This window comes from Scomber scombrus, chromosome 2, assembly GCF_963691925.1.
Source record: "Scomber scombrus chromosome 2, fScoSco1.1, whole genome shotgun sequence".
Lineage (NCBI taxonomy): Eukaryota > Metazoa > Chordata > Actinopteri > Scombriformes > Scombridae > Scomber > Scomber scombrus.
In genome coordinates this window covers 16,053,716-16,080,130 of record NC_084971.1, presented here as the reverse complement: position 1 = coordinate 16,080,130, position 26,415 = coordinate 16,053,716, and the positions used below count along the sequence as shown (strand labels likewise).

Here is a 26,415-nt window from a genome sequence, read left to right as displayed (position 1 = left end):
GAATTCAAACAAATCAAGTACAAATGTAATCCAGCCAGCAATGTGTGGTAATCACAGTTTATTTTGGTAAATAAATACAAAACAGAGACATTTTAACATGAAAATAACATTATTTGGACATTATGGTGCTCGTTACCTCTTCAGTTACAAAAATTCCGACTGAAAAGTTTCACTGTAGGTAATCTCAGAGCTATAATGAGCACCTACTGCTATAACAGGCATTGTTAGGACGCCTTAGCAGGGGTCCTTTGAAGGCCTGGAGCTACACACAAGCGCAAGTGTGTAATTATAGCAGCTACTTTTGACAGTTTAACTTAAGAAACAGATTGCCAAATTAACAGTTATGGTGCCATACAGTGTGCTCATTAAAAACATACACACAGATCCCAATAAACACACACACATACACCCAAGCGCCCGCACACCCCCCACCCCACACACACACACACACACACACACACACACACACACACACACACACACACACACACACACACACACACACACACACACACACACACACACACACACACACACACACACACACACACGCTTAATAAAACCACAGCAATGTGTTAAATAACTCATTGCTTTCTCTCCCTAGTATAACCTGCCTTCAGTGTCCTTTTGAACTGAGCAGAACCAAAACAACTGTGAGCCACACTGGCTGTACGCTGTCAGATATTACACACTTTACACACTCCACCACGCTACATTCCTGCTTTAGATCAGGGGACTACTCATGTTCCTACAAGACAGCATCAGGTAGCTTCACATTGTTTACACAACTGAAACATAATAAAATGCAGTATATACTGTGTAAAGAATCCTATATACTGTACAAAACTATACAAAGCTCAGGTCTTATCTCTGTGTTACACACTGGTCTGTACCATTGGTTTTATAGAGTCAGTATGAGGAAAATTACGGTAGACTGAAGCGGGGAAAACTGGGAAAAACTGGACAGGACAGATGTGCAAACATCAACAACTGATGGCGTCAACACTCATAAAACATTAATTTTCGAAACACCAGCTGCATGTGAGTAACATCAGATTAGTGTCCTGTAAAGCAAAGGGACTAATTACATTAACATTTAGATAAAAGTAATTTAAAGTTTAAAAAAAGGTATGAAAATGTTAAAAGGGGTAAGGGAAAGAGGAGAAAGTGCAAACTAACACTGACAAAGGACTCCACATGACAAAAGGCAGTAAGTCAAATTATGAAACTTTCCAAATATTCACAGTATGGACGTAGAACCTACAGAGATTAATAAACACACACCTGAATAGTAAGTAGATAAAACATATTTGGAAATGGTGGAAATCCAGTACAGTTCATTTCAAGGTTGAATTGACTGATGCCTGAAAACAAACGTGGTATCACAAGCACAGCTCTATTGTGTATAAATCTCCCTTCTATCACTTCACACACAATACACAACAGGAGATCACACCCACTTCCCCTAAAACAAATAGGATACAACACAGTTTACTGAACACTGAATTGGTTCATCTGTGCTATAATTTACAAAAGTGCTTTCCTCTTTGACAGTGTCTCTTGTTAGTTTTGAGGACAGAAAAAAATCTGTACCATAGCATTCATCAGTACCTGCATTTTTATTATGTAAAGGTCTCTGTCGTTAAACTTTTCCTTTGTTTTTTTCCCATTTTATTGTCCTGAGTGTTAAAAAATGGTCTTTTTGTGGATGATCCACTGGTTATTGGGCTTTTCTTCCAGAAACTTTGCTGAGTTTCATGATTTGAACAAGTGTCTTTTTTTATCAAGTCATCACCAGCCAACAGTCTTGAGAATCACTGTTGAGTCTTTATGGAAAACAGCAGAACAAGGAAATAGGACACAGTATTGCTTCAACAGCTCTGGCTTTGGCGAGTCTTTCATCCGAGTCTTTCATACCCGAAAGAAAAGGGAGGCCAACTTGGAGGACAAACAGGACAGAACAGGACAGATAAAGGACATGTCTCCATCTCCTATTGGTCCTAAGCGGATGACAGCTTTCAGCTTGGCACGGCATGTGTGCGTGTTGTCTGTTCTGTCTCCTGTGATTGGTGGACCTTCAGACCTGGGTGGATTTGACTCGTCGGAGAGGATGTCGTCCTTCTGGGTGGGCAGGGCAGGGCTTGGGCAATTCAGAGGGCAGGTCTAGACTGCGCTGGTGAGGCAACGCCGTGAGGGGAGGAGCACATCGGGAGGGGTGGGGGACGGAATTGGCTGATGGTCATGTGATCTCAGAATACGGTAGCCCTGGAGCCTAACAGGAGGGAAGAGGACCAAGAGAAGATTAGGAGACACAGAGAGGGATGGAAGTAAGCATGAAATGATTGAGTTAAAATCTGAAAGAATAGAACCTATTATCTTAAATTGAATTGAGCCAGTGAGAAGTAAAAATGCTAAATGCCTTGACAAGAGAAAGGGTGTACACAACAGAGATATCAGACAGACAGAAGCATTTAGGAAACATCCATATGCAGTGAAGCAACCATGGTTATCAGTGAGGACAAAAGGGTGAAAGACAGCACCATACACATTTAAAAATAAGCTTTTGCCCATTGATTCTATTGTAATCGATTGATTATTTGTTCTTCTGTACGTCTGTATCCCACCCCTTACCTGAAGGCCACTTAACTTTTCGAGTGGACTCTCCACGCGGGGCAGGCTGAGCATAGGGATCCCGATGGGGGGCTCTGGGCGCTGTGGAGGTGGTAGAGTATGCCCCGCTAGTTGGGTCGGCTGGAAATTGTTGATCACACATGACACCTGATGGAGAGCGAGAGACGTAAGGTAAAAGAAAAAGAGGGGAAAGATTTGCGTCACTGCACACGCACACACACAGATTATTTTTCTGGTATGTGAAATGTTCCACATGAGCTTGGAAACAGATACTGAAGAGGACATTGAGATAAAAGATAGAGAGAATAAGCATGAATAATGGATGGAGCCATGGAAAGAAAGCTATAGTGTTAGGATGAACCACAGGCATCACTTTCATCTTAAAGGGAACATATCATGCATTTTCTCAAGTCACACAGGTTCACCTCAAGGTTTAGACATTTGACTATGTTTCAAATATTTAATTTCATTCAACATCAAAAGAACAGAAAATCACAAACAGCGCAGTATGTTTCCTTTAAAAGTTAACACTGCTCCTAGAAGCTCTTGTGCGAAATTTGATGTGGTGGCAGTGAGTCATGTGAGTTTTAAGACCAAATGACACTGTTTGAATGTGCCTTCAGTTCAAAACATTAATATTCATAGATGTAAAAGTGGGTGTATGTCTGTGAGTGTGAGTGCATGTCACACACACAGGCAAAAATGCTCTCTCGTCTCCATCTCCCCTTTATCATCAGTCCATCCTCCCACCATCTCACCTGCACCCACATTATGCCAACACCTCTCTCTCTATTCATTCTTCCTTGATATAATCCTTCCATCCCTTTCTCCCTTCATTATTATAACATTTCTTCCTTTCCCTCAACCCGCTTTCACCCTTCTACCACTACCTCCTCTTCTCTTTCCTCCTCCTCTATTGCCTCAGCGCTTCCCTTCTTCCTTTTTTGATCCCTGAAATTCCATCTGTTCCTTCTTCTATCCTCCTCTCCCTCTTACCAGAAAAGCAGCGATGGCGCCTCCGGCGACAAACCCAGCCAGGACGTCGTTCCAATGGTTTCTGTGTTCAGTCACCCTAACAACCCCCACCAGCACGGCCAGAGACAGCAGCACCAGGCACAGGGTGGGCTTGGTAAGACGGGTCCCCTTGGTCCTGAAAACCAGGGTCACGTACATCTGTAAAACAGAAATACACTTGAAATTACTAAATATGGCATGTTATTTGGTGAGCTGAACCGGGTGTTGAATCATTGAATATCCCAGCCAGCTGGGATATTTCAGGTCATGCTATAGCCTGGAAAGTATAATAGGTTGTAAATAAACCACAAGAGGGCGCACTTTGCAAAGATTTTAGAGCAACAAGGTGGTTTGATGAGGCACAAAAGAGAAATTCATAAAACACTTCGATGAATAGGTGGATTAATTTTTACCCATGTATCACTTCATTACTTTAGAGGTCCATACATGCACATATGCTTTACCCAGAGAAATTAAAAACGTTGTTAGTTATGTATATAGTCAAATGCAGCACTGATATTTGAAAGTATTGGCAGACATGGCATATGTGGTGGACAATTGAATATTTTCAATCATATTTTGTGTGGTAAGTGTACATTGAATTGAATTCATTAAATAATAAAGGATTGTTTTGTCGTTAATAGTACATGACTTAATCAATTTACAAAACTCTGAATTCACTTTTGTATTGTTCTTCACTATATAAGTTGCATTCATTTCATATTGTGTATTTACAGGTTTTCCAATAGCATGACATAAACATTAAAACATGACGAAAGAAATCTGCCAACCATCAAATAAATAGCAATCAGCGGACAGACATAATTTAACAGTTCTGTCCTCTCATGGTTTTAGAATCCAGTAACACAACAAACATTTTTCTCTTTTCTCAGACATGTTGGTACTAATTTCTAACAAGGCACCCTTTATAAAGCGTTAAGTTGTAACTTATGATTTTAATAATGGTAAATACATAATTTACTAATGCTGTTATAAGACATCCATAAGAAATATGCATGAATTGCCAGGTTATGTGTGGTGCTCTAACCAGCCACATGGACTTTGACCAAAATTAGTTCTTGTTAATAGCTTATAACTGATCTATAAGTCATTAGTAGATGATTTATACACCTTCAAACCTTTTATAAACCTTTTTATAATTCTAAATTAGCACTAAAACCTTTTATTTTGAGAGCATTTGGAAGGAGTTTTATTGAATTACCTTTTCACATCACTAATTTTATATTAAAATTCTTCTGCCATGAACATGTAGCAAAGCAAAGGTATGTTGGATGGTATGTTTCTATGTATGTTTTCAGCTTTGGCTTGAACAACAAAACAGTTATCCCGTTGCCACCCAAAAAAGTTTCCTACCACTGTGTAGATGGCTGAGTAAAAGCTGAGCGCTGCATCTTTGGAGGGGAAAGATTTGCGAGCGGATGCCACCAGGTATGGGTTTCCTGTGCAGGCTCGGCGCTCTGTGATGTACTGCAACGGAGACTGGCATCCCAGAGCTGTGTAGTTTGGCTTGCAGGCAGACAAAAAATGAGGTGTCTGGTTTCCGGTCACCACTTGACCTGCATTGGCAAATATGGTGGTGGTGAAGAGGCCAAAAGAGTAGACACCTGTATGAAAAAGAGAGGTAGAGAATGAGAGAGGCAGTGTGTACATACAATAAGTGACTCAATGAGACCAAATGAGTAACTTATATCTCTCCGACTTATATCTGTGTGGGAGTGAAAGGCCAGACAGACATAGCCTTTGCTTTTGTGTTTCATAAATTCTGTCCATCACTTTAAAAGCTGGATAAATACAGGATGTAAAGATTATAAAAGGTTGCAACACATTAACATAACAGGACAGGAAGAGAAGGACAAGGGAAATTGGTCCACAGGAGACCCAAAATAAGGACAAAGGCTCTTTCTACATATAGTTCACAGACTGTTTAACAGAGGAGTACTAGTGTGAGTCTTAATGAGCCTTGGTCTCAGAGTACCAAGGCTGCTCTTAGTCAAAGCTGATGAACCTCTGATCTTTATAACTATGTCTGACCCAGAAAGCGTACGATCCTACGGAGGAGAGGGTTGAAATAACAGCAGTCAGCGGTCACTATGGTCTTCTCCTGAGCTCCCTCTGTCTTGACAAAGAAGCTGGTAACTTCTCCGATCAGAATCTGGGACAAAAAGAGAGAAAGGGAGAGAGACAGTGAACTTTTTTTGTCAAACAGAAAGCGAAAACTTGAGGATTGATCAGCTTTACTGAATATTCTGTTTGTTAAATATGTCAGCCTTCTATCTTTCTATGTCTCCTTATTCTCTCAAATTTTACTGCAGCTCCATTAAACTTTGACTATACTTTGATTAAAGTTGTCACACAGGTTAACAACCTCAAAAAGTGAATACACTGAGTTTGCCAGATAACATAAATTAAACACACCTCACACAATTTTAATGAAATATTTAACGTATAAGCTAATGTTTTATGTTGTAAAACCTCCATTATAATTTTATTATTATAGTCCTAACACATATTATAAATACCCAGTTAAACTGCACACATTATAGACCCCTAGCAAGTACGAGTTTAAAAAAGAAGTCAAATCAGCAGGACATTGATCTTTTTTGACAGGGGAATTAATTGGACTAAACACCATGTAAAAGATTCCTGGATACTGTTACACCCTGCATACGGAACCTGTCTGATCAGGGAAGATTTCAGCCTTCATCTGTCACACTGAGCACAGTCAGCGCTCAGTGTGACAGATGAAGGCTGAAGTTTACACTGGCATTGATGTTATGGACTGAGAACCACCAGTGGTAGGTTCAATGAGAGTGGTTGGGCTTGTGTGTCGGCATAAATTATGTCTGAGTATGACGTGACTTGAGTGCTGCAAGTAGCACTGAGGTCATGTATGTTGCGAAAAGAGGGTTCCTTAAAACGTCATTTGAAGATATGATGGCTGTGTTTCTGTCGTGCATTCTTCACAGAGAATTCACAGTGAAAACAGAGTTTGACAAAGGCTTTTTTCACTCTCCCAACAGCGCTGATGTTTTGAACCTCACCTGTCAAGTCACTGACAGCAGACAGATATCGACAGTACTTCAAAATGGTGCTGCAGATTATGCCAGTATACTTGACATCCATGCCAGAGAAGCATGAAGTTGCAGTGAAATGAGAATCACTGGGAAAACTGGAAGTATGCAGCCCAGGATATAAAAAGTCATAAAAGAGCAACCAGTCACATGACCATTGTTGACCAGTTGTAGGTGATGATGTATTGGTTGAATAACCAAGGCCAACCCTGTGAGCATGCCACATTTGATCCTGGAGTATAGTTCTGTGAGTGTTTTTGTTGTGGACTCCTTTGTGATGAGAACAGATAGAAAATAAAGTGAGGAAAGGCTGATTTGTCTCACCTACGTAAACTTTAAAAGGAAAAAAAAAACAATGGTGAAAGACTTTGCACAAAAAATTAACATGTATGGCTTGAAGCTCTTACTGTACAACAACTTCATGTTAAATTGGCCTGTAAGATAAGAATCAGCTCTTCTTATCTTGGTCCCACTTCAACATTTTCCTCACCAAGCACAAACAAGTTCGACTTCTTATTTCTTTCTGCAGGGAGGTTTGTGTGGAAGGTCAGCCATAAATCATTATCCCTAGAGCTGGTAAAGGTTCAGTACCTTGCTGCAGGCACTTTGGCAGAACTGGTGGGTGCCAAAGATTAGACAGCTGGATTATGTGCAGCACATTTTTACCTCCAGGCTGCACCAAAATCACATGGCTGCCCAGGATGAAAATGACTCCATCCTCCCACCAATGGTCCAAGTGAAAGCCTTAAGAATAACTAAGAATGGGTTTCAGGTTTGATGTATGTTAATGGTACATAGTAAAAGCAGTGTTCATCATGACCGATTGTTGTGTGTAGGTATTGATACTGAAATTAGTCTATAACAGTTAAAAAATGTACAACAGCACTGCACAAAAAGCAGAGATCCAGTTTATTGTTTGGGACCTTGGTAAATTTGGGTTTGAACCCTCAGTGCTGCACAAAAGCAAACATCTGTCTGCTGATTGTCTCTAACATAAAATTGATATTCAGTCTCATCTGTAAGGCAAGGACTCGGAGTGTTCCAGCACTGAGTTCTACACAGATTTCCTCCTGCCATGTTGGTTTCAGGAAGAGACTTGTGTTCATTCATCCTCTCCTGCAACGACTCCTGCAGAGAGTGAGGTGACACCTCTCAGCCTCACAATGCATGTTTCCTGTCATGATACAGAGATGGATACGCTGTTATATGATGGCCTTACATAGTACAATATATAGCAGACATTGTAAACCCCCCCCCCCCCCGCCCCCCCCAAAAAAAAAAAAAACTAGTCCTTATTCACCAACTAAGTGCGTGTAAGTTTCAGCAGACTGCTCAAACCTATAGAAATCTTTAAGACTATGTGCTACCTTATAGAACAGGATTGCAATGTGTTGCAACACTACAAATGTATAAGTCTCAGTTGAGCTTGCTTTGAAACACATGACTGCCACAAACCCTCAGATTTTCAAACAGGCTGTAGCAGAGCTCTGGGCTGCAGGAAATGAAAGCTATCTTCCCACAATTCTTTGAACTGAATTTAGGTGGGGTGTAAAAAATGTATCAGGGGATCTGTGGGTTGTGTTAGAACATATGTTTTGAGCATCTAATTTTAGAGTTTGTCTAGTGTACAAAACCATAAGATTCAAAAAGCAGTAGGAGATATTATCTATATTATCTATGCAGTGTACATCAGTGTACAACAGAAAAATATGTCGACTTACTTTGCCTACTCTCATTCTGGCTCATGTTAAAACTCAACTCAGAAAAGAAAGAAATAAAGGGAGGAGAGGAGAATAAGAAAAGACAATGACAGGGAATAAGAGGAGAGGATGGAAAGGCGATCTGAGGACATTTGTCGACATTTTAAACGGTATTGTCTGCTATTGTCAAATGATTAAAGGTTTACAACTGAAAGACATCATTCAAAACATGAATGATGCCTTTCACTAACAACTATAACAGTTCTAATGATTTTCTTGGAGATACTTGTGTGAAATGAGTGTGGAGGAGAAAAAGTAGGAGAAGAGTGGATGATGCAGCAGCCACCGATCCTCCACTCTTCTTCTGATGATAGTCAGCTGGCAGCCAAAAGGGCAGAAGGCATGACAGACGTTTACATGATGTTGCTGGCAATTAATCACTGTGAAACTGAGATTATAGATGAAAGAAAAGAGGTTGATTCTAACATTACTATAAAAAAACCCAAAAACTAGCTAAACTTGGCAAGTTGGTTTCAACAGCTGTGTTTGCAATGTTGCCAAAACATTTTTACTCCAACCTTAAGGAGTTGTTCACTTTAAGGTGTGTGCTTTACAAAAGAAGGACACATATAATACTAGAGTAGTTGCCACCACCGTAACCTAAAAAAGAAGGACTTCTCTGCAGGGCAGCCAACACAGCTGCTGATGTACTAATTAGCTGCTACAAATGCACATACGTAATGCTCAAAATATAAATTTAGTGATGTGGAAAACAGGAAAAATAAATGGAATAGACAATGATATCTGAAACACCTGTGAAAGACAAGTTTTAATACATCAACTAAACATTAGAAAAGCAAAGCAGCAACTACCACAGCTTGAGGCTGGAGCCAATGCAGAGGTACCTTGAAGTGCAATGCCAGTTTTTTGTTGACTCCACAAAGTCCCTGGCTCCAGTTGACTCTGATTCAAAAAGTTTCAACTTCTCTCAATAAATAATACATCCCTAATATATTTTATTGTCTCAAAAAATTGGGCCCAACCTGGTGGTAATTTTGGAAATTATTGCTCCATCAATAACATTTGAAGATATATAGTAGTCTTTGATGTCTGCCATGTGAGCGTTGACTGACAGCTGTAATTGATCGTTTGCTCACCTGCTCCTCTCTGCAGCTCCTGGTCAGTGGTCAGGCAATTTTTCAGTAAATTACTTGATTAAGATAGCTGCCCTATTAGCACACTTTATCTAAAGTAGTTAAGATTAGTCCAGGTGGGCACTGCTTGGTGTTCCCAAGAAACTAACATTCACCTCAGTCTGAGGTATTCCTTATTGGGAAGATCCTAACTCCAACTGGAAGATGGCACTGACCATAAACAGCAGTTCTGGACTTCAAACTGGCTCTGACACAAACCAATGGGTGACATCACACCTTGCTATGTTCATCTTTATATGTGGCCTATGGGAAAAACCCTGACACAATAGCTACATCCTTATTTCTGCAAAACGCCTACAAAAGTTCCTCTAATCTGACAAATGATTCATCCTACTTTTTTCTTACAGTATGTAAGATGCAACTGTTCAAAGAATTATAATTTAAGTAAACTGCAAATTTTATTAAGGAAAAATACAGAAATGGAAACTCAATGCAGACTAAAGGGGATCTGAAAGCACTAACTCTCTACAATGGACTGTTACATTCTGGTGAGGACCCACCTCTATACTCTGACTAGATTGTCAGGTTGCACAGTGACAATAACATTTATTCAAGAGCCAACTTTAATTAATTTTACACAGTGTTTGGATTCAAAAGGATGGAGCTAAAGTTCCTCAATGATTCGCTGAAGGCAACATCAAACAAAAGCAATCAAACTATGAGAGACTGAAGGACGTGCCGGAACAGAGAGGAAGAGACTTTTGTGAAGTGCATATCTGCACATGTGTTTGTTAATAATACAGAAGCTTCTGGTGTTGGAGATAACTTGTTAGAACATGCATTGGAGAGTTTAAAGTTAAATGAATTATTCATTTCTGATGTGACAGCAGCATTGTTCACTGCTTCAGAGAATGTGTTGTATCATATAAAGCAACAGCTGCAGATACTAACATCAGACACTGATTGGTCTTGTTCCTTCTTCTCTGCCGTGTTCTCTCCCTGCTTCTCACTGTGATGGAAAATTAAGTCTACAGCTCCCTTAGGAAAGTGGTTGCCATGTCCACTCCTTGATCAATTGGTCAATTACGTTGTTCAGCTACTCCCAAGCTAATGTTGACATTCCCTGGTGATGGGCTCCTATTGAGTTGTTACATGCTACATTTCTACATTTTCCCAAAGCAATGTATCCAAAAGCATCTTGTGTCGATACTAATCCCTTTTCATGCCGATCCTACAGAAAGGTTACTTCCTGCTGCTTCACTGAGCATCCATTTTAATCTCAATAAAAGCTGTGTAAAAGAAAGTATGTATTGATATCAATAGGCTTTGACGTAACCATGAGCATGCATTCAGACGCCTCTGTACAGTAATCAATATTCATGCAAAGAATGCATAAAAGCTACAAACTCTTGATCTTCTGCTAAATGCTGCTGCAAAGCTTGCAGATATTTAACAGATGTTTTCACTGCAGCTCTGTGGTTAATTTGATATTCACAGTCAATGGAGAGGCTGGACTGGAAACTCACTTTCTTCACCCATTACTAACATTTTTTAACCAAACAAATGCCCTAAATCCATTCATGTTCACCCACAGCAATACACGCCTTCTGAATCATCTTAGTAAATATGCTTAATAACATACACAGGATATGATTGCTGTGACTTTCACATTTGAACATAAATCATACTAGTGTGTCACTGGCAAGTTCTCCCTGATTTTACAAAGCGTCTCCTGTAGTGGAGGTTGCATGCTGAGACACAGACACACATCTGTTTGATTAGAACATAACCAAATGTGTTTGACGCTGTGAATTTAAAGCTGAACTAATCAATACTGTTATATTTAATAATGGATAGCATTGCTATGTCTAATATTGAAAGGTGCCACATATAGTGACAATCCCACAGAGATTAATCATCAAACTCTAGTTCCTCTCAGTTCTCTGAGGTATTTTAGCCTCTTTAAGCTCATTGTTCTAGCTTTCTTATCCAAAGCTTTATTATTTGCAGTCTCTTCAACCTCGTTTCCAGGCACTGTAGGCAGATGTTTCTAGCAAAAAATGCTCTGAACAAGAAGACCAAATTTGAGCTGCCCCCAAGTGGCCAAAAAGTCCATTAAGGTGGCTTTAAATTATTAGAACATAACCAAATGTGTTTGACGCTGTGAATTTAAAGCTGAACTAATCAATACTGTTATATTTAATAATGGATAGCATTGCTATGTCTAATATTGAAAGGTGCCACATATAGTGACAATCCCACAGAGATTAATCATCAAACTCTAGTTCCTCTCAGTTCTCTGAGGTATTTTAGCCTCTTTAAGCTCATTGTTCTAGCTTTCTTATCCAAAGCTTTATTATTTGCAGTCTCTTCAACCTCGTTTCCAGGCACTGTAGGCAGATGTTTCTAGCAAAAAATGCTCTGAACAAGAAGACCAAATTTGAGCTGCCCCCAAGTGGCCAAAAAGTCCATTAAGGTGGCTTTAAATTAAAGACTGCACATAGCACTTTTCTACCTCAACAGTTTTTGCCTTTCACAGAGCTGCATGCAAGGTGCTGGCCTGCCATGGGGAGGTTATGTATTTTTTAAGGCTTCATACAACATTATGATGTTGGTGGATATTGTAGCCAGGGTGATTATACTAGGCAAGTAGATGTGATTTGATGTAATGTAGCAAACAAGCAGTTCTGAAAAGGAGCTAATGTATTGTGAATGTACCTAAAAAAATCAGTTTAAGGTGATTTGACATGGAGTGATAATTGAAATGCCGTCTCACCTCAATCAGCAGTGTTACAACAGCTGCAATTCATAGATAATATTTTTGATTTCATTGTTTCTAAGCAACAACAAATACACAAGCACAAGGACCCACAGATACAGATGTGCACATAAACAAAAGGAGCTGAAATTACACCAATTCAACACCGTCTAACAATATGAAAGCAGGCAAAGAAATGCGGAGCAAAGAAAAGTCTGCCAAAACACAAAGGGTCACATGCGTTGTAAGGGAAACTGAATGAAAAACTATGACAATGTTTATGTGCGTTTGTGTGGAAACAAAAGGAATATCAGAGGAAATAACAAAAAGGAGGGGGAGTGTAGTGCCGCCACCCCATATAAAGGGCAGACAATGTTATTTTGTACTTTAAAGGTTTAAGGGATGTTAAAGAAGCATGTTGGTAAGCTGGAGTATGTGCAAAAAAAGGTGATGTTTATTAATAAAAATATTACTGAAACAGAAGCATAAATGAATCCTGGGAAATTCAACAAAAATAACTTAAGCTAAAGCAAACAAACAATACAATCTGCAGCTTACTCTCTTCCCCACTCCATCTCAATTGACCAGTCACTGACCTTTTCATCTCAGCCTCACCTAACGTGACATACCAGAGGGTGACATTGCTGAGCTTTTAAAGCATATAGAACATTGATGTAAAATTTCTCCATTACTGCTGACAGTCACTATTTCCTGTCGTCACACACAAGCACAGCCACGAATGCATCAAATTACACAGAATGTCATCTACAACACAAAAGTTTTATCCTTCCTACCTCAACTTGAGAGTGCCTAGTAACTGACCTCAGCGCAGCTAATAATGCACACCTGTTGTCACCATCATTGATTAAGCAGATGATCTGCCCTATATTCACAAAATCCCCATCACAGCAGGACTGAAGCACTTAAACAGAATATAACATTGTGAGACAGTGTTATGACCTGGCTCAGGTGGCCACAACAAAATGCTGCCTTTGATACAGGGGTGGACGGTGGGGTTTGAGGATCAGTGTAGTGCAGGTTGAGGTGTCAGTTGCCATCCGTCTGAATGTCATTAGGCTGGAGGTGGATCTAAAGGGGCATTTTTAAGGTCACAAAGGGGTTCATGGATCATAAATGTCTGTCTTAAAACAGTGGTTGGTTTAACTTTTGTTTAAAGAAAACACTTGTTACCAACTAAATAAATATTATGAAAGTTTCCTCTTAATACTTTTGCTACCAGTGTTATAAATACACTGCTGTCAGTGATAAGCGATGAACAACATGACTGGCAGTTTGGAGGATGATTTTCATCTCTCCAATGTTTCTCCTAGCTCATCTAACCTAATTCAATGGACATATTTTGTCAGTTACATTGCTAGAAACTGGAATTTATAACTATCAATATTGCAGCAGCCGTCAAGCCTTCAAACCAGAACTTCAGATGAAATAGAAGTTCAAACTCAAAATAAGTCATGTAACCAGTTCTGTTTGAATTCCCTGATAAAAGTAGAAAATATGAGTCACCAGACTGTGAACTAAAACACTGAAAAGCCACAGTTGACAGATCCTGGTTATTTTAAAACACTCCTCTCTTATTAAAACTTTACAATTCATTTAAATTTAGATGTTTTTTGTTTTTGTTTATGGAAATAAAAATGCATCCATTTAAAAAATGTTACAGTTTTGATAAGAAAAGTACACAATGGTTTAGATATGGCCCATAGCATACAGCGTCATTCTTCCCAATTTAAAGTGTACGTTTTTGTACTACCAGTGTACAAGTATAGGATGTACCAATACAATACAAGGGAACAAGATGTGGAGTCTGAATTAGGGGGTAACAATCTTGGAGCTGAGCAATAATTTACACTGTTTGAATTTTTAAACTAAAACGTACCTTTTGTTATATTACAGGCTGCAGTATGAAGAACTTATAGTAAGTATTTTTAACCATGAACTACTAAATAAAGTTTAACCATTACTGATCAACAACGATGAAAGTTTATGACAGGTCTCAGATTGTTCACTCTTTTCCCCTAACTTCACATCTTGTTCTTGTACATAATTAATACAGAAATTATACTGTAAATTAAGAATAATTACACCTATGTTGCAGGCTGTAATCCAAAGTGTTACTGACAATGGGAATACAATACAGTGTACTGTAATAGGCAAGGCAGCTTTATTTATACAGCGCATTTCATACCCAGGGCAACTCAATGTGCTTTACATAAAAACAATAATTTAGCAGTAAGAATTGGAAACAAAGAACATAAAAACATACAATTTAGAAAATAAAATTAAAAATAAAAATAAAACCCAAATAGTAAAATTGGAAACATTTAAACATACAATTAAAAACAAGAAAAACTAATAGAGCATAAAATATGAGTTTGCAGCGTAAAATAATGATTTGCTTTAACATCATTAAAAGGACATACAGTGCAAATTAAAGATTAACATTTACAGTGCTTTAAAAGAGCTCAATCATAAGCACATGAAAAGAGAAATGTTTTTAACCTGGATTTTAAAATGTTCACAGTTGGGGCTGATTTCAGTTCTGTTGGTAGCTTGTTCCAGTTGTGTGCAGCATAACAGCTAAAAGCTGCTTCACCATGTTTGATAATGTTAATAGTATGAACGTTACCAGATGCTATGAGAACACAAGGCAAATATGTGAGCACTGCTAATAAGTAACAGTGTGAATTTGGAAACTTTAATATCTTTAAAAGTTTTATACTCCACTGGAAATCCACTGGAACGAGGTGAAAATCAGACATGGCAGCCAATTAGTTTTGAGCAGATGTTGATTGTGTTCTAGAGGCAATCACTATGTTTGGGCCATATGTGTTTTATCCAAGGGTAGTCAGAGGGATAAAGAAGGATCTCAACTAGTCAGGGAAGATGATATGATTAACATAGACAGATGTTTATGTGTAAACACCTGAAGAGAGACAGAAAGGGATTCTGGCCAGGGAAGAAGAAGTGAGATAATGGAGAACAGAAAATAGGGTAGGAAAGAGTATGGGGAAATGGAGAAGTTGATGAAAAAGAAAAAAGGGAATAAGAAAACAGTGATACAGAGAGATGATGAATGACTGACAGACACTCGTTCCTCAAAGAGCAGAGATCACATGGCCTTTGTTGCAGTGAAAACAGATGCACAACCTCTGTGTGTCTGTATACTGCAGAACTCGCACAGAAAGACTTTTTTTGTCAAGAGAGGAGCAGCTCTGGAGTTTTAAAAGTACAGCCTCTCAAATCTGACAACTATATAAGTTGACAAGATATCTGTGGGAACAGGGGGGCACAAGGAAGAGCTTATGAACGTATCTGTGGGAGATTGATGGGAGAAACTCCGCAGGTTGAGGTGGTCTTAATTGGCTTACTTTCATGTCTTAACTTTTGTGACAAGGTGACAGTCAATTGTGGGATGTTCTTTTGACTTTGTGAGCGTGACTCCAAACAGTGTGTGTGTGTGTGTGTGCGTGCGTGTGTTTGTGTGTGTGTGTGTGTGTGTGTGTGTGTGTGTGTGTGTGTGTGTGTGTGTGTGTGTGACAGAAAGTCTTGCTTGACAAAAGCTGACAATGAAGATCAAAAGCAGAATATTAGAGAAGAGGAAGGAAGGACAGGGTGACAAGGTAACCATTACATACAAGAAAACTTCAGAGAAAACCAGCCTGTTGGAAACTTAATTTCCCAAGAATATCTAGCGAGACAATACAGCAGTCACACAGCATCTTATGGTGAGTTGTGACAGTACAGAGACGAACTGTAAACTGGTGGATTTCCTTTTTAACAGCAGATGTATCCTGGATGCTCAGTTAACGATCACGTTTGATTTACAGCTCATTCACAAAGAAATACACAAGTGGTTTCAAGAAAGACATACTCAATTTCACCATACGTACAATGACACAGGCCCATGTGCCCACACAGATACGCTTGCAAATGTGCATCAAATCAACACAGAGCTCTACACTTTCATCCTGTCTTAGAACAGCATAATATATCCACTGTGTACTATGAGTAATACTAAATAATACTACCAGAAATCAGAACAGGAACAAGTGATGCAGCATAACATGCCGTTTTGACGTCACAACATAAAAAAAGACACTTAAGCTTAAGGAGTGTGGCAAATAATTTAAACATTTAGTGTGTGCGTTAATTCTTTCTTCTTTTTTTTTTTGAACAGATACTGGAATTTCTCTATAGCATTAACACCTTGGGGATATTGTTCGATAATGCTAAATTTAGCTACGCATTTACACCAGGAACTGCTACACAGTGAATCATATCAGGCTCAGGGTTTAATGCCTAATCTATGTGTTTATGCATCTCTAATGTGTTTTTACACTTAGGCACCTTCTAAAAATGACGAGATACTGACTGAAAGCCGCTTTTCTGTAGTTGTTGTGAAAAGGAACACAAAACCTTCATGAAGATTACACCAAGTCTACATAAAGCCTCTGCAAATATCACATGACATCTGTTGACATTGCAAGCCCAGTGTTCTACTTTAAACAGACACACACACACACACGCACACGCGCACGCGCACACACACACACACACACACACACGCATGAAGCCTTGTCACACACCAGTGATGGTAACCATGACAATTTAGCTGCTTCAGCTTCATCATCACCCACACTCTCTCCATCCATCTCCTCTCCGTCTCACCCTGCTTTTATTCTCCTGTTTCATTCGTGTCCGGGCAGCTTTCCAAGGTCTTTGTGGAGGAGAAACTAGGCTACCAAAAACATCTCCCTTCTTTCTATGTTTATTTCTCTATTTTTCTTCCATGATACAAATATAAATTGTCCTTTCTTGCCTCCCTCTGCCTTTCCCTCCACCTCTCACAGTTCAAATCCTGTTTATACTCAGTAAGGTTTAACCACGGTTTGAGGTATGACCCCGTTTTTTCTCACTTCTCTTTGCTTTCTCCCTTTCTTTTCTTGTCTCTTTGCATTTCCCTAATTTTCCTTGAGTTGTCTCCCTCTCTGTCCTTATCCTGCTTACTCCCTGTCTCTATCGCCACCTCCTCATATTCTCCTTTTTTTCCCATAGTTTTTGTTTCTGTCGATCTACTTCCTTTTAAGAAGAAACAGAGGGGTCCTGGATCAGTGCTGGAAGAGAAGTTGCAGCTAATCTACCAGCGTTACTGTGTGAGTGTATTGCAGGATTAGGGGCTCTCATCTGTGGGTTAGAGCATGTCTTACAGGCTATCACAGTGGGAGCAGATAGCTGGTCAGGCGTGTCGACATGGGGCTACATGGCCTGCAGTCTTCATCTCTCAATCCTCTATCCAGTGTGATTGGCAGTGACAGGATAAAGCAGCGATTATCCCTTATTATCCCTGCTCTTTTTTTACTGCTTCATCTCATAAGCACAACTGCTGACGCACTGATCTGTCTGTCTCTTCCTTCCTGTCTCTCTGCTACACTACACATGCACACGTTTTACCTCACTTCAGACGACATTTACATTGACTTACATTCATTTAATTCATCGGAGCCTAACCCTAACCACTACTTATCTTACCATCCCCTTACCTTAAGACAAATACTGGTAGAAGCAGTGTAGGGACATAATGTTATATAATCTGTGTATAGTTTTGGGAATGTGTTTATTTTTGTTTAATTGATGCACCTCTGAGATCTAACATTCGGAAATAGGCTATAAGATTTTCAAAAAGGCAAGTCCACCTTGTTTTATTTATTAATTAATAAAGCTTTAGAGGACTCCAATATCTGTGTGTGATATTATAAGTTTGGGTGTGCACTCTTTTTGTACTTTACAGAATAGGTTCACAGTTATTCAAGTCTTTACTAAAACAATAGTCAGGTGCCCAAATGAATACTGTTCTTTTATGCTGTAATCATTCCTCCTGTTCATAAGGGTCTTTAAGGGATCCTTTTCATTGTCATTGACAAAATCCACAGCTCTTCTCCCATAAAGAAATGTATTAAACATTTATTTGAAGTTACCATTAAACTTCAGCTATCCGAATTAGTCCAATCAATTCAATATTTTCCAAAGTTACTGTCTTTTTAGTGAAACATTTCTTCTTTTTGTTATGATCCTTCCACTGCAGCTGACCAGAAAAAACTGTTGAGACTAAAACTCAAGATCTCTACTTTATTTGACTAACTCAGGCTGCTGAAGCCACATATTATCTTCAGATAAACTTTTTAATACATTCCACAAAATTGTGGACTGTGGATTTTGTCATCCATCACTTACTTTGTAAACACATTTGGATGAGATCTTTCAATGGCCATTATGAACAGGAGAAATGATTACAGCAAGAAAAAACAGTTTCAATGTACCTGGAAAAATTGTGAACCTATTAAAGGCTGCAACAAATGGAGGGATAATCATAAAAGATATGTACTGTTGTCATGCAGTGCACTTCATCAGTCCACGCATCTATAAGATACTGTCATTGTCATCTGTCTTATGATGAATCACACATAATCACTGCCTAAGAGTAAAGGAAGGCAAAATGTGTTGAAATGAAGTAATTATATAGTTTCCACATTGAAAAACTGCTTGTCACAGCAGCAAACACATTTCATGTCAAAATCACTTTTGTCTCGCCTATATCCTTCCTGATGAGGAAATCATCAGCGGAAATGATCTCCTCACAGTCCATTCTATGGGACAGGGAGCCATGAAAGAGTTTCGGTGTGACACTCATATCTTGTCTCTCTCTATGGTTCTTCCCAATCCTCTTCTATCTGTCATATGTGACTCCATTATTCATGAGAGATTGTCCCAAGGCTTAACAGTATGCAAACTTCTGGCCAATTTGCATATGGGCATTGGGCCGATGTGTGTGTAAGGGTCTGTGCTTGTGTGCCTCCCCAGCATGTGTGATAAAATACAAGGCCATGACAGTTGTAATCAGCTCAAAAATGTCAGAATAGAAGGTTGATTACATGCATGAACTGCACAATCTCCACTATTTCACAATTTATGAAGACGCTTATTTTGGCCTTACTTGTGTGTGTGAGTGAGTGTGAGAGAGTGAGAGAGTGAGAGAGTGAGAGAGTGAGAGAGTGAGAGAGTGAGAGAGAGTGAGTGAGTGGAGTGAGAGAGAGAGAGAGAAAGAGAGAGAGAGAGAGAGAGATAGAGAGAGAGAGAGATGAGAGAGAGAGAGAGAGAGAGAGAGAGAGAGAGAGAGAGAGAAGAGAGAGAGAGACGAGAGAGAGAAAGAGAGAGAGAGAGAGAAGATTTAGGTTGCCCTTCTCAAAGATGACAACTCTGATTACAATAACAATAGAAGGTAAATGCAGAACGGAGAAAAGTGAAAAACGAGAACAGGAACAGCCCGGATTTTCTGAACATCATAATTTGCCAAACATTAGCATGACAATGGAGGAGTCAGGGGGCATGATGGGACCCATCTCAACACAGGGGTAATGCTGTAGCGGGGCTCACCTACTGTACAGCCTGTTTAAATCATACGTGTCTATATCTAAGCAGGAGTAGTGAAGGAAACCAATTAACACGTCTAAGTATTCATGACAGAGAGAAACAATGTATTTTTGGTTACAGTTAGATTTCAGTTAGACACTTCAAAAATTAATATTACTGTGATATCTAATCAGGAAAGAATTTGTAATATTTCAGGATGTTACCAGCAGGCAGGGTGGCCTTTTGGTTAGAGGGGATGTGTGTTTAAAGCAAAATCTAAATTTTGGTTAGTTTTTGGAGGCAAATTATTGTTTAAATGTGATACAGTCTTAACTCAAAAACTCTAGTTTGACAATTTGGGGGTTGATTTGTCTGCCACCTTACTGATTGATGGAGGGTTGATATCAGTTTTAGTGTTTGAACATAGAGAGAGAGAGAGAGAGAGAGAGAGAGAGAGAGAGAGAGAGAGAGAGAGAGAGAGAGAGAGAGAGAGAGAGAGAGAGAGAGAGAGAGAGAGAGAGAGAGAGAGAGAGACTGGTCTGGTATGTGCTAGCTTGGGGCTGGAGGTGTGGGGATGTGATTAGGTGCCACTAAAAGAGGAGAAACATGTCTCCAGGTTGCTCCAAAGTTAGCTTCTTTAAATGTTGTGTCTTCTGAACTGGTTTGCAAAAATTGCCCAATGAAAAGGCTACAGTCACACCTTGTTTGGTTGAGAGTATGGATGTATGAGAACAATGCAGCTTTTACTGCGAGGACATGACGTGCAGTTTCTGAGGCTAATGTTAAGCCAGCTGTTGAGGGTCAGTAAAAACATCCAAACTGTAGTCTGACTGCTTGTTAAACCACGTTTCCTTAACTAAGTAGTTTCAAAGACACCATTTACAGAGCTGGTCTGAGTCATGAAATAAACGTAAGAGTGATGTAACTTGTGTAAACTTTTGCTGTTCGGTAATTAAAGTAATGTGATGACTTTTTAATTAGTCATATATAAGGTATAAATGAGGAAAATAATTTCAAGTATTTGCACAAAAGTGCTCTCAGCATTCATTTATACCAGCTGCATAATAAAAACAACAGTAACATTTTGGATTGAAATATATGCAGTTAAATTGAAATGCTGCAAACAATGGATTCGCTTGTAGAGATGAAGTCCATTTGTAGTTCAGATCTGAGGAACATGACATGTGAATTTGTGCCACTGACCAATAGCAATGGTGCTGAACTTTGAAAGAATGGGGGAGAAGACTTCACAAAGAAGGAGGTTATCATGTCATACCATTGAGTTTTACATAATTCTGCTCTGCTGAATGAGAAGCAATTTCCCTTTCCTCTTCATTTCCATTTTGCCATGAATTAATCACAACCAATGGTGGCCGTTGCACAAGTATTCATTATATTACCAAGCTTCTGGCACCATCTTTTTTGGTGGATATATCACATGCAAATGAATTTTACTGCACCACATTATAGTGTGACCAAGCCGTTATGGTTCTGCTCCAGTCTGGCTCTATGTTCCTTAGCTGCCTCCAGTCCACAAGAGACCTTTGGCTTTTCTTCCCTGTGATGTTAAGTCTGGACTGAATGGGAGATGAACAGATACTTTTGATAATTGAGTGTTTAATCCTGTGTTCTGCCCTTGCATTGCCATAGATTCCCTTTGTGTTTATTGATCTGTTGTCTATCGATATTCATGGATTGATTAAAGGGGAGTATGTAGGTGGAAAGAAGGTGGATGTTCTGTAAATATCTAACATTCTAAAATGATTCAACAGCATCAGTCAGATTTTTGTTGATGCTTATGCTGGTTTTAACTTGTACATTTGAAAGTTTAAAATATGAGCATGACATATCAGAGAGAGGATTTTGCTTCTAGGTTTTTGATTCTATCTGTATTTTTCCTCCCGTGTCCCCAGTTTACTTTTCCCTCCACACCTGTTCTGCATTAGCCTCGTCACATTTTGCCCTGTGTTTTTCCTGCTGCACCCTCCTACCACCTTGTTACCTAATCAACATGTTCCCTCCTTATTGTGGTCCCTGCTCACCCAAGCAGTGATTGTTTTGTGATTAGTCCCTTGTGTATATACACCTGTCTGTTTTCTTATTTGATGTCAGATTGTCGTCAATGTTTCTGGTGGCCCAGCTTCCTTGTTTCACGCCAGCCTGTTATATGACCCTTCTGTTACCAGACTGCTGAAGTAAAGATCTTTAAACTGTAATTCTACCTCGGTCTCTAGGTCCACCTACTCCGCTACCTGTAACATGAGCAATTAATAATGTGTAATGTTAAATACATTCTATGACTTATTTTGTGAAGACATGAAATATATTTATATGTTATCACAATTTTCTATTAACTTGCTTCGTCTATTTCACTTTATGAGCTCCTGTCCCAAAACGCCTTTCAACATCTCTCGGAACTTCTAAGATTGAGAGATATACAGCAACATCAATAGTGATAGTGCTGTAATAATGATACATTCAGACATTTTCAATCATTATTTTAGATACTTAAACCATTTGTAATACTACCAAACTCAACTGTAACAGTTCCAGCAGTATCTCACAGTATCACATAATATACTATATGCTTGACCAGTTAGCTGCAGGAATACCCACCAAAAGACAATTTAAAATTTTCCAAAAACAGAAACCTAAGTTCCTAAAAAGTTTGTGGCATGCTGTTCTTTAGATAACTCTGACCTCTGTAGAGAGAGTGGACAGCAATTGCCCTCCTTAGCATCCTAGCATCATTTATTTAAATCTGCATCTTAAACTATTTCCCATCTTCACACTGAGGTTGGACTGCATAACGACTATTAAAATGTCTGAACACTAGGAGGTTTCTTCCCCATCCGGCTTCTGTTTTCAAGATGACCAGAGCACAATGCAGTTTTCATGCATCCATCGCTCTCACTTAGTAAACTCTAGCATGACTGGATGTTATGGTCTGCCTTCATGATTCACCCCCATCTTTCTGTCACATGGAGCTGCATTATGCATGAAGGCTCTTCCCAAGGTTTAACAGACTGCAGCAAACAAACTTGGAACAGAGCAGCGTGCAGCTACTGAATGGCATCCTCCCTTCTCTATAGCTGCTCTGCTATGTCTTCTTTTGAGGTTTTGTTTTCCCTTGTCTTCTCTCTGGCACTTATGTTTCTTGTGATCCTCATTCTCCCTCCTTCTCTCATTGTGTTGTGTTTGCTGCATTTTGAACTCGCACTGTCTTTCTTTCAAAGAGCGCCTTCGTTTTGCCTTCCCATACTGTTTGAGAGGCTTATATTTAGCAGCATTAGAATGGAGCTCTCCAGGGCAAAAGTATTTAGCATTATGTGTCTGACCCACATAAGAAAAAGGTGGAGAAATAAACTGATACATTCAAAACTTCATTCATTCACAAAGTTATACCCTCTTGCTTGTACTTACAAGTGTGTGTGTGTTTGTATTTGTCTCCATGTGTTGTGAGGGCTCACACTGTGTCACATGCATCTTAAGCCTACAATTACCATTTGATCCTGTGATTGGTCACAGCTTAACCATCGATTGATGGTTGGGTCTTAGTGTGCAATCAGCACACACATATGGTCTCCATTACACAATACACACCCTCACGCACAAATGATTAGCAAATGGTTCAAAAAGCACTTTACCCTGCTATTTCGGTTAGCATGCCATTATAATTGGTGCTGAAATGTCTGTCTGTATGTAATGTCTGTCTGTGTCTGAAATGTGTATATTATATGTTGGCTATGTACTGTGTGTGTGTGTGTGTGTGTGTGTGTGTGTGTGTGTGTGTGTGTGTGTGTGTGTGTGTAATTGTGTGTGTGCTTTAAGCAAATGGAATTAGCTACACTTGTGGAGAGTCATAGAGATTGCCTGTAGCCACTCTGGAAGCACTAGTCAGACATACAGACACTAATATATGTACACGACCACGTGCACTCAAACACGCTTGTACAAAACACACACATCGACTCCCACCTGCACACACACAGAATCCATTCTCAGTAGCTGTGGAGATGTGCGCCATCATCCACCCACACACTTACCTTCACTGATGCACTGAAACTTACAGCATTTTTTTCCCAAGTACCACACAAGTGCTTCTATTTCACTCACCCTCTCACTTCCTCTCTCTGACGCACGCACGCACGCACGCACGCACGCACGCACGCAGTGTGGCTATCAGATTGTCTATACTTTTGTCATCCTGTTTTTCCATAATATAGTTCTACTATCTTGGTATTTTCTGAACGGATAACATCTACTGCATGTCTGTCCATCCTGGAAGATTCATCCCTTCTCTGTTGCTCCTTCTGAGGTTTCTGCCATTTTATTCCCAGTAAAAGCATTTTTATGGGTGCAGATTTTTTTTATATCTAAATCGAGAGTCTAAGGATAGACAATTTCTTCCTGTGCAGACTGTAAAGCTCCCTGAAGCTAGTTTTGATATGTGATATACAAATAAACACTGACTTGACTTGTTTGAGAATCTCATCATTTTTAAAGGGGTAACATTTGCAATTGCCCTGGGTGGTAAACGGGTGTGCTATACTGTATAGCTGAGCTCACCGGAAAGTGTTGGCTCCCTGCTAAAAATGTTCTCTATCGAAATTAACCTGAAGCATAAATTCATTTATTCGAGTTAGAGAACCATTTTATAAGAATGGACTTGACAAAAATAAAATGTAATATTTATAAGTGTATTTTGATTAGTGTATAATCACCTGAAAGTAAGAATCATTATGCTTTTGATAGCTTAGAATGAGCCCTACAGAGGGAGCAGGTCCCCTTTCATGGAGCCTGCTATGTTGCACCGCCATGTTTCTACTGTAGCCCAGAATGGACAAACCAAACACTGGCTGCAGAGAGGGACTGCATTTTTCTCGATTTTCATGGCCAGAATGGGTTCTCCTACATGCTTGTAAGGAGAGGGGTATTCATTTGGTTGCAATCTGCAACCTCACCATCAGATACCACTAAATCCTCCTTCAAAGGTGTACTTGTGCAATATTAACTGTTAGGATGAGTAGTCAGTCTGTCTAAACAGTTGTATGTCTTGTGCACTAGCCTGTTGTAGTGGTGGATTTCTATGATACAATCCAAGATGGATTCATTATTACAAAACTCCCAACCACAATCTGTGGTAAGACTGCTAAGTCTGTGGCTAACCAGAATCCTATCACTTATCAAAGCAATGCTAACCACTAACAGTACTAGCTCCTAAGGATCTGAACAGCACAAGAATGGTTGCTATCAGCAGCCTCTGCTGTTCCAGAGCTGTTATTCATAAATGATCCTATAGCGAGCTGAGGCCCTGATTCACATTCCCTGTAAGCCAAATATCTCAGACCCTGCTCCAACAAACCTAAAATTATCTCTATTTAATATTAGGTTCCTGTGTAACAAGCCACATCAATGACACAGAGAAAAAGAATGCTATCCTTATTGAATCCACCTCACCAAATTGAATATTTGAGTCTGAAACATGACAGAACAAAAAAGAAGGGGGTGTTTGTGCCTTTTTTAGTGATGGTTGCTTTGTAAGAAGTTATCATTTGTAGAATTCTCATGCTTTGAATATGTGCAGTTTACTATTCTATATATAGTTATAAACAGGCCACCAGAATACTTTCCATATTGCTTTGATGATTTTACTGAGATGCTTTCAATTATCTGCACTGAATTTGACTGTGTAGTCATTACAGTTGATGTAATATGCACATAGATAATGTCAGTGACAAAAATGCCGTAGAAATTTCTGCCAAACTTGACACGTTTGATCAGTCTCAACATGTAACAGAGCCAACCTGTAATAGAGGACACACTCTAACACTCTTTATTACTAAGGGTGTTAACATTCAAATGTCCCTGTGCTTGATGTCAGATCATTTCTGTTTATTCTTTGATCTTTCTATAACACCAAAAATTAGATCTGAACTGTGTTGGGGAACGATACTTTGAAAAGTAACTAATTACTTCTAATTACTTCCATTAAAAAGTAACTAGTTACATTACAGCATTATCACCTTCTGAGAAAAATAACTCGTTAGAGTACTTTTGCGTTCCTTCGTGATTCCTACGCATGTTGTTTTAGTCCAGACCTCCTTTAAATATACTGACTGTACCATCATCACACAGCCAAGCCTGGCCCATAATCTGTAAATCTTTACACTAATAACCGATTTCAGCTCTTTATTGTATTAAAGTGGCTCCCAAAACATATGCCCACATACAAGTAATAAAACTACATAGGCTAAAGGCTTTTCAAACACATCCCCATATCACTGCAACAGGGCAATAGGCTCTTGTTACCTGGGCACAACGTACATGTCACTGTAATGTTTTTGCTCTTATTTCCTCCCATAAAATAAAAATAATGTGAATATTTCCACAGAGTGAATGCTGTCCCATCTTGCTCGCCGAGCTGCCGTACACATGTGCAGTGATATAACCGTGGCACTTAGCCCGGTGTCTGTCTGCCTGCCAAAAAAGTAGTAACGTTGCGAATTTGTGGCGGATTTTCTTTTCTTGTGGCAAAAGTTACAAGAGTAGTTGGTTAAAAAATAAAAGATGACCTTTTTGAAAATTTAACTAAACAACTGAGTCTTAAACTGCAGACCTAATGTGTTAGATTACTC

General features: G+C 39.3%; 1 protein-coding gene across 1 annotated transcript in view; it reads right to left on the bottom strand.

The window, feature by feature from the left end:
* Nucleotides 1-1,754: 1,754 nt before the first annotated feature.
* Nucleotides 1,755-26,415, bottom strand: part of LOC133993733 (phospholipid phosphatase-related protein type 5-like) — a 52,696-nt gene continuing 28,035 nt past the window's right edge. Inside the window, exons 4-8 of the mRNA XM_062432772.1 lie at nucleotides 5,698-5,818; nucleotides 5,020-5,270; nucleotides 3,628-3,804; nucleotides 2,648-2,778; nucleotides 1,755-2,272 (exon numbers count right to left, since the gene is read on the bottom strand). Coding sequence (XP_062288756.1) covers nucleotides 2,164-2,272; nucleotides 2,648-2,778; nucleotides 3,628-3,804; nucleotides 5,020-5,270; nucleotides 5,698-5,818 — 789 coding nt within the window. The 3' untranslated portion in view covers nucleotides 1,755-2,163. The remainder of the gene's footprint in view (nucleotides 2,273-2,647; nucleotides 2,779-3,627; nucleotides 3,805-5,019; nucleotides 5,271-5,697; nucleotides 5,819-26,415) is intronic.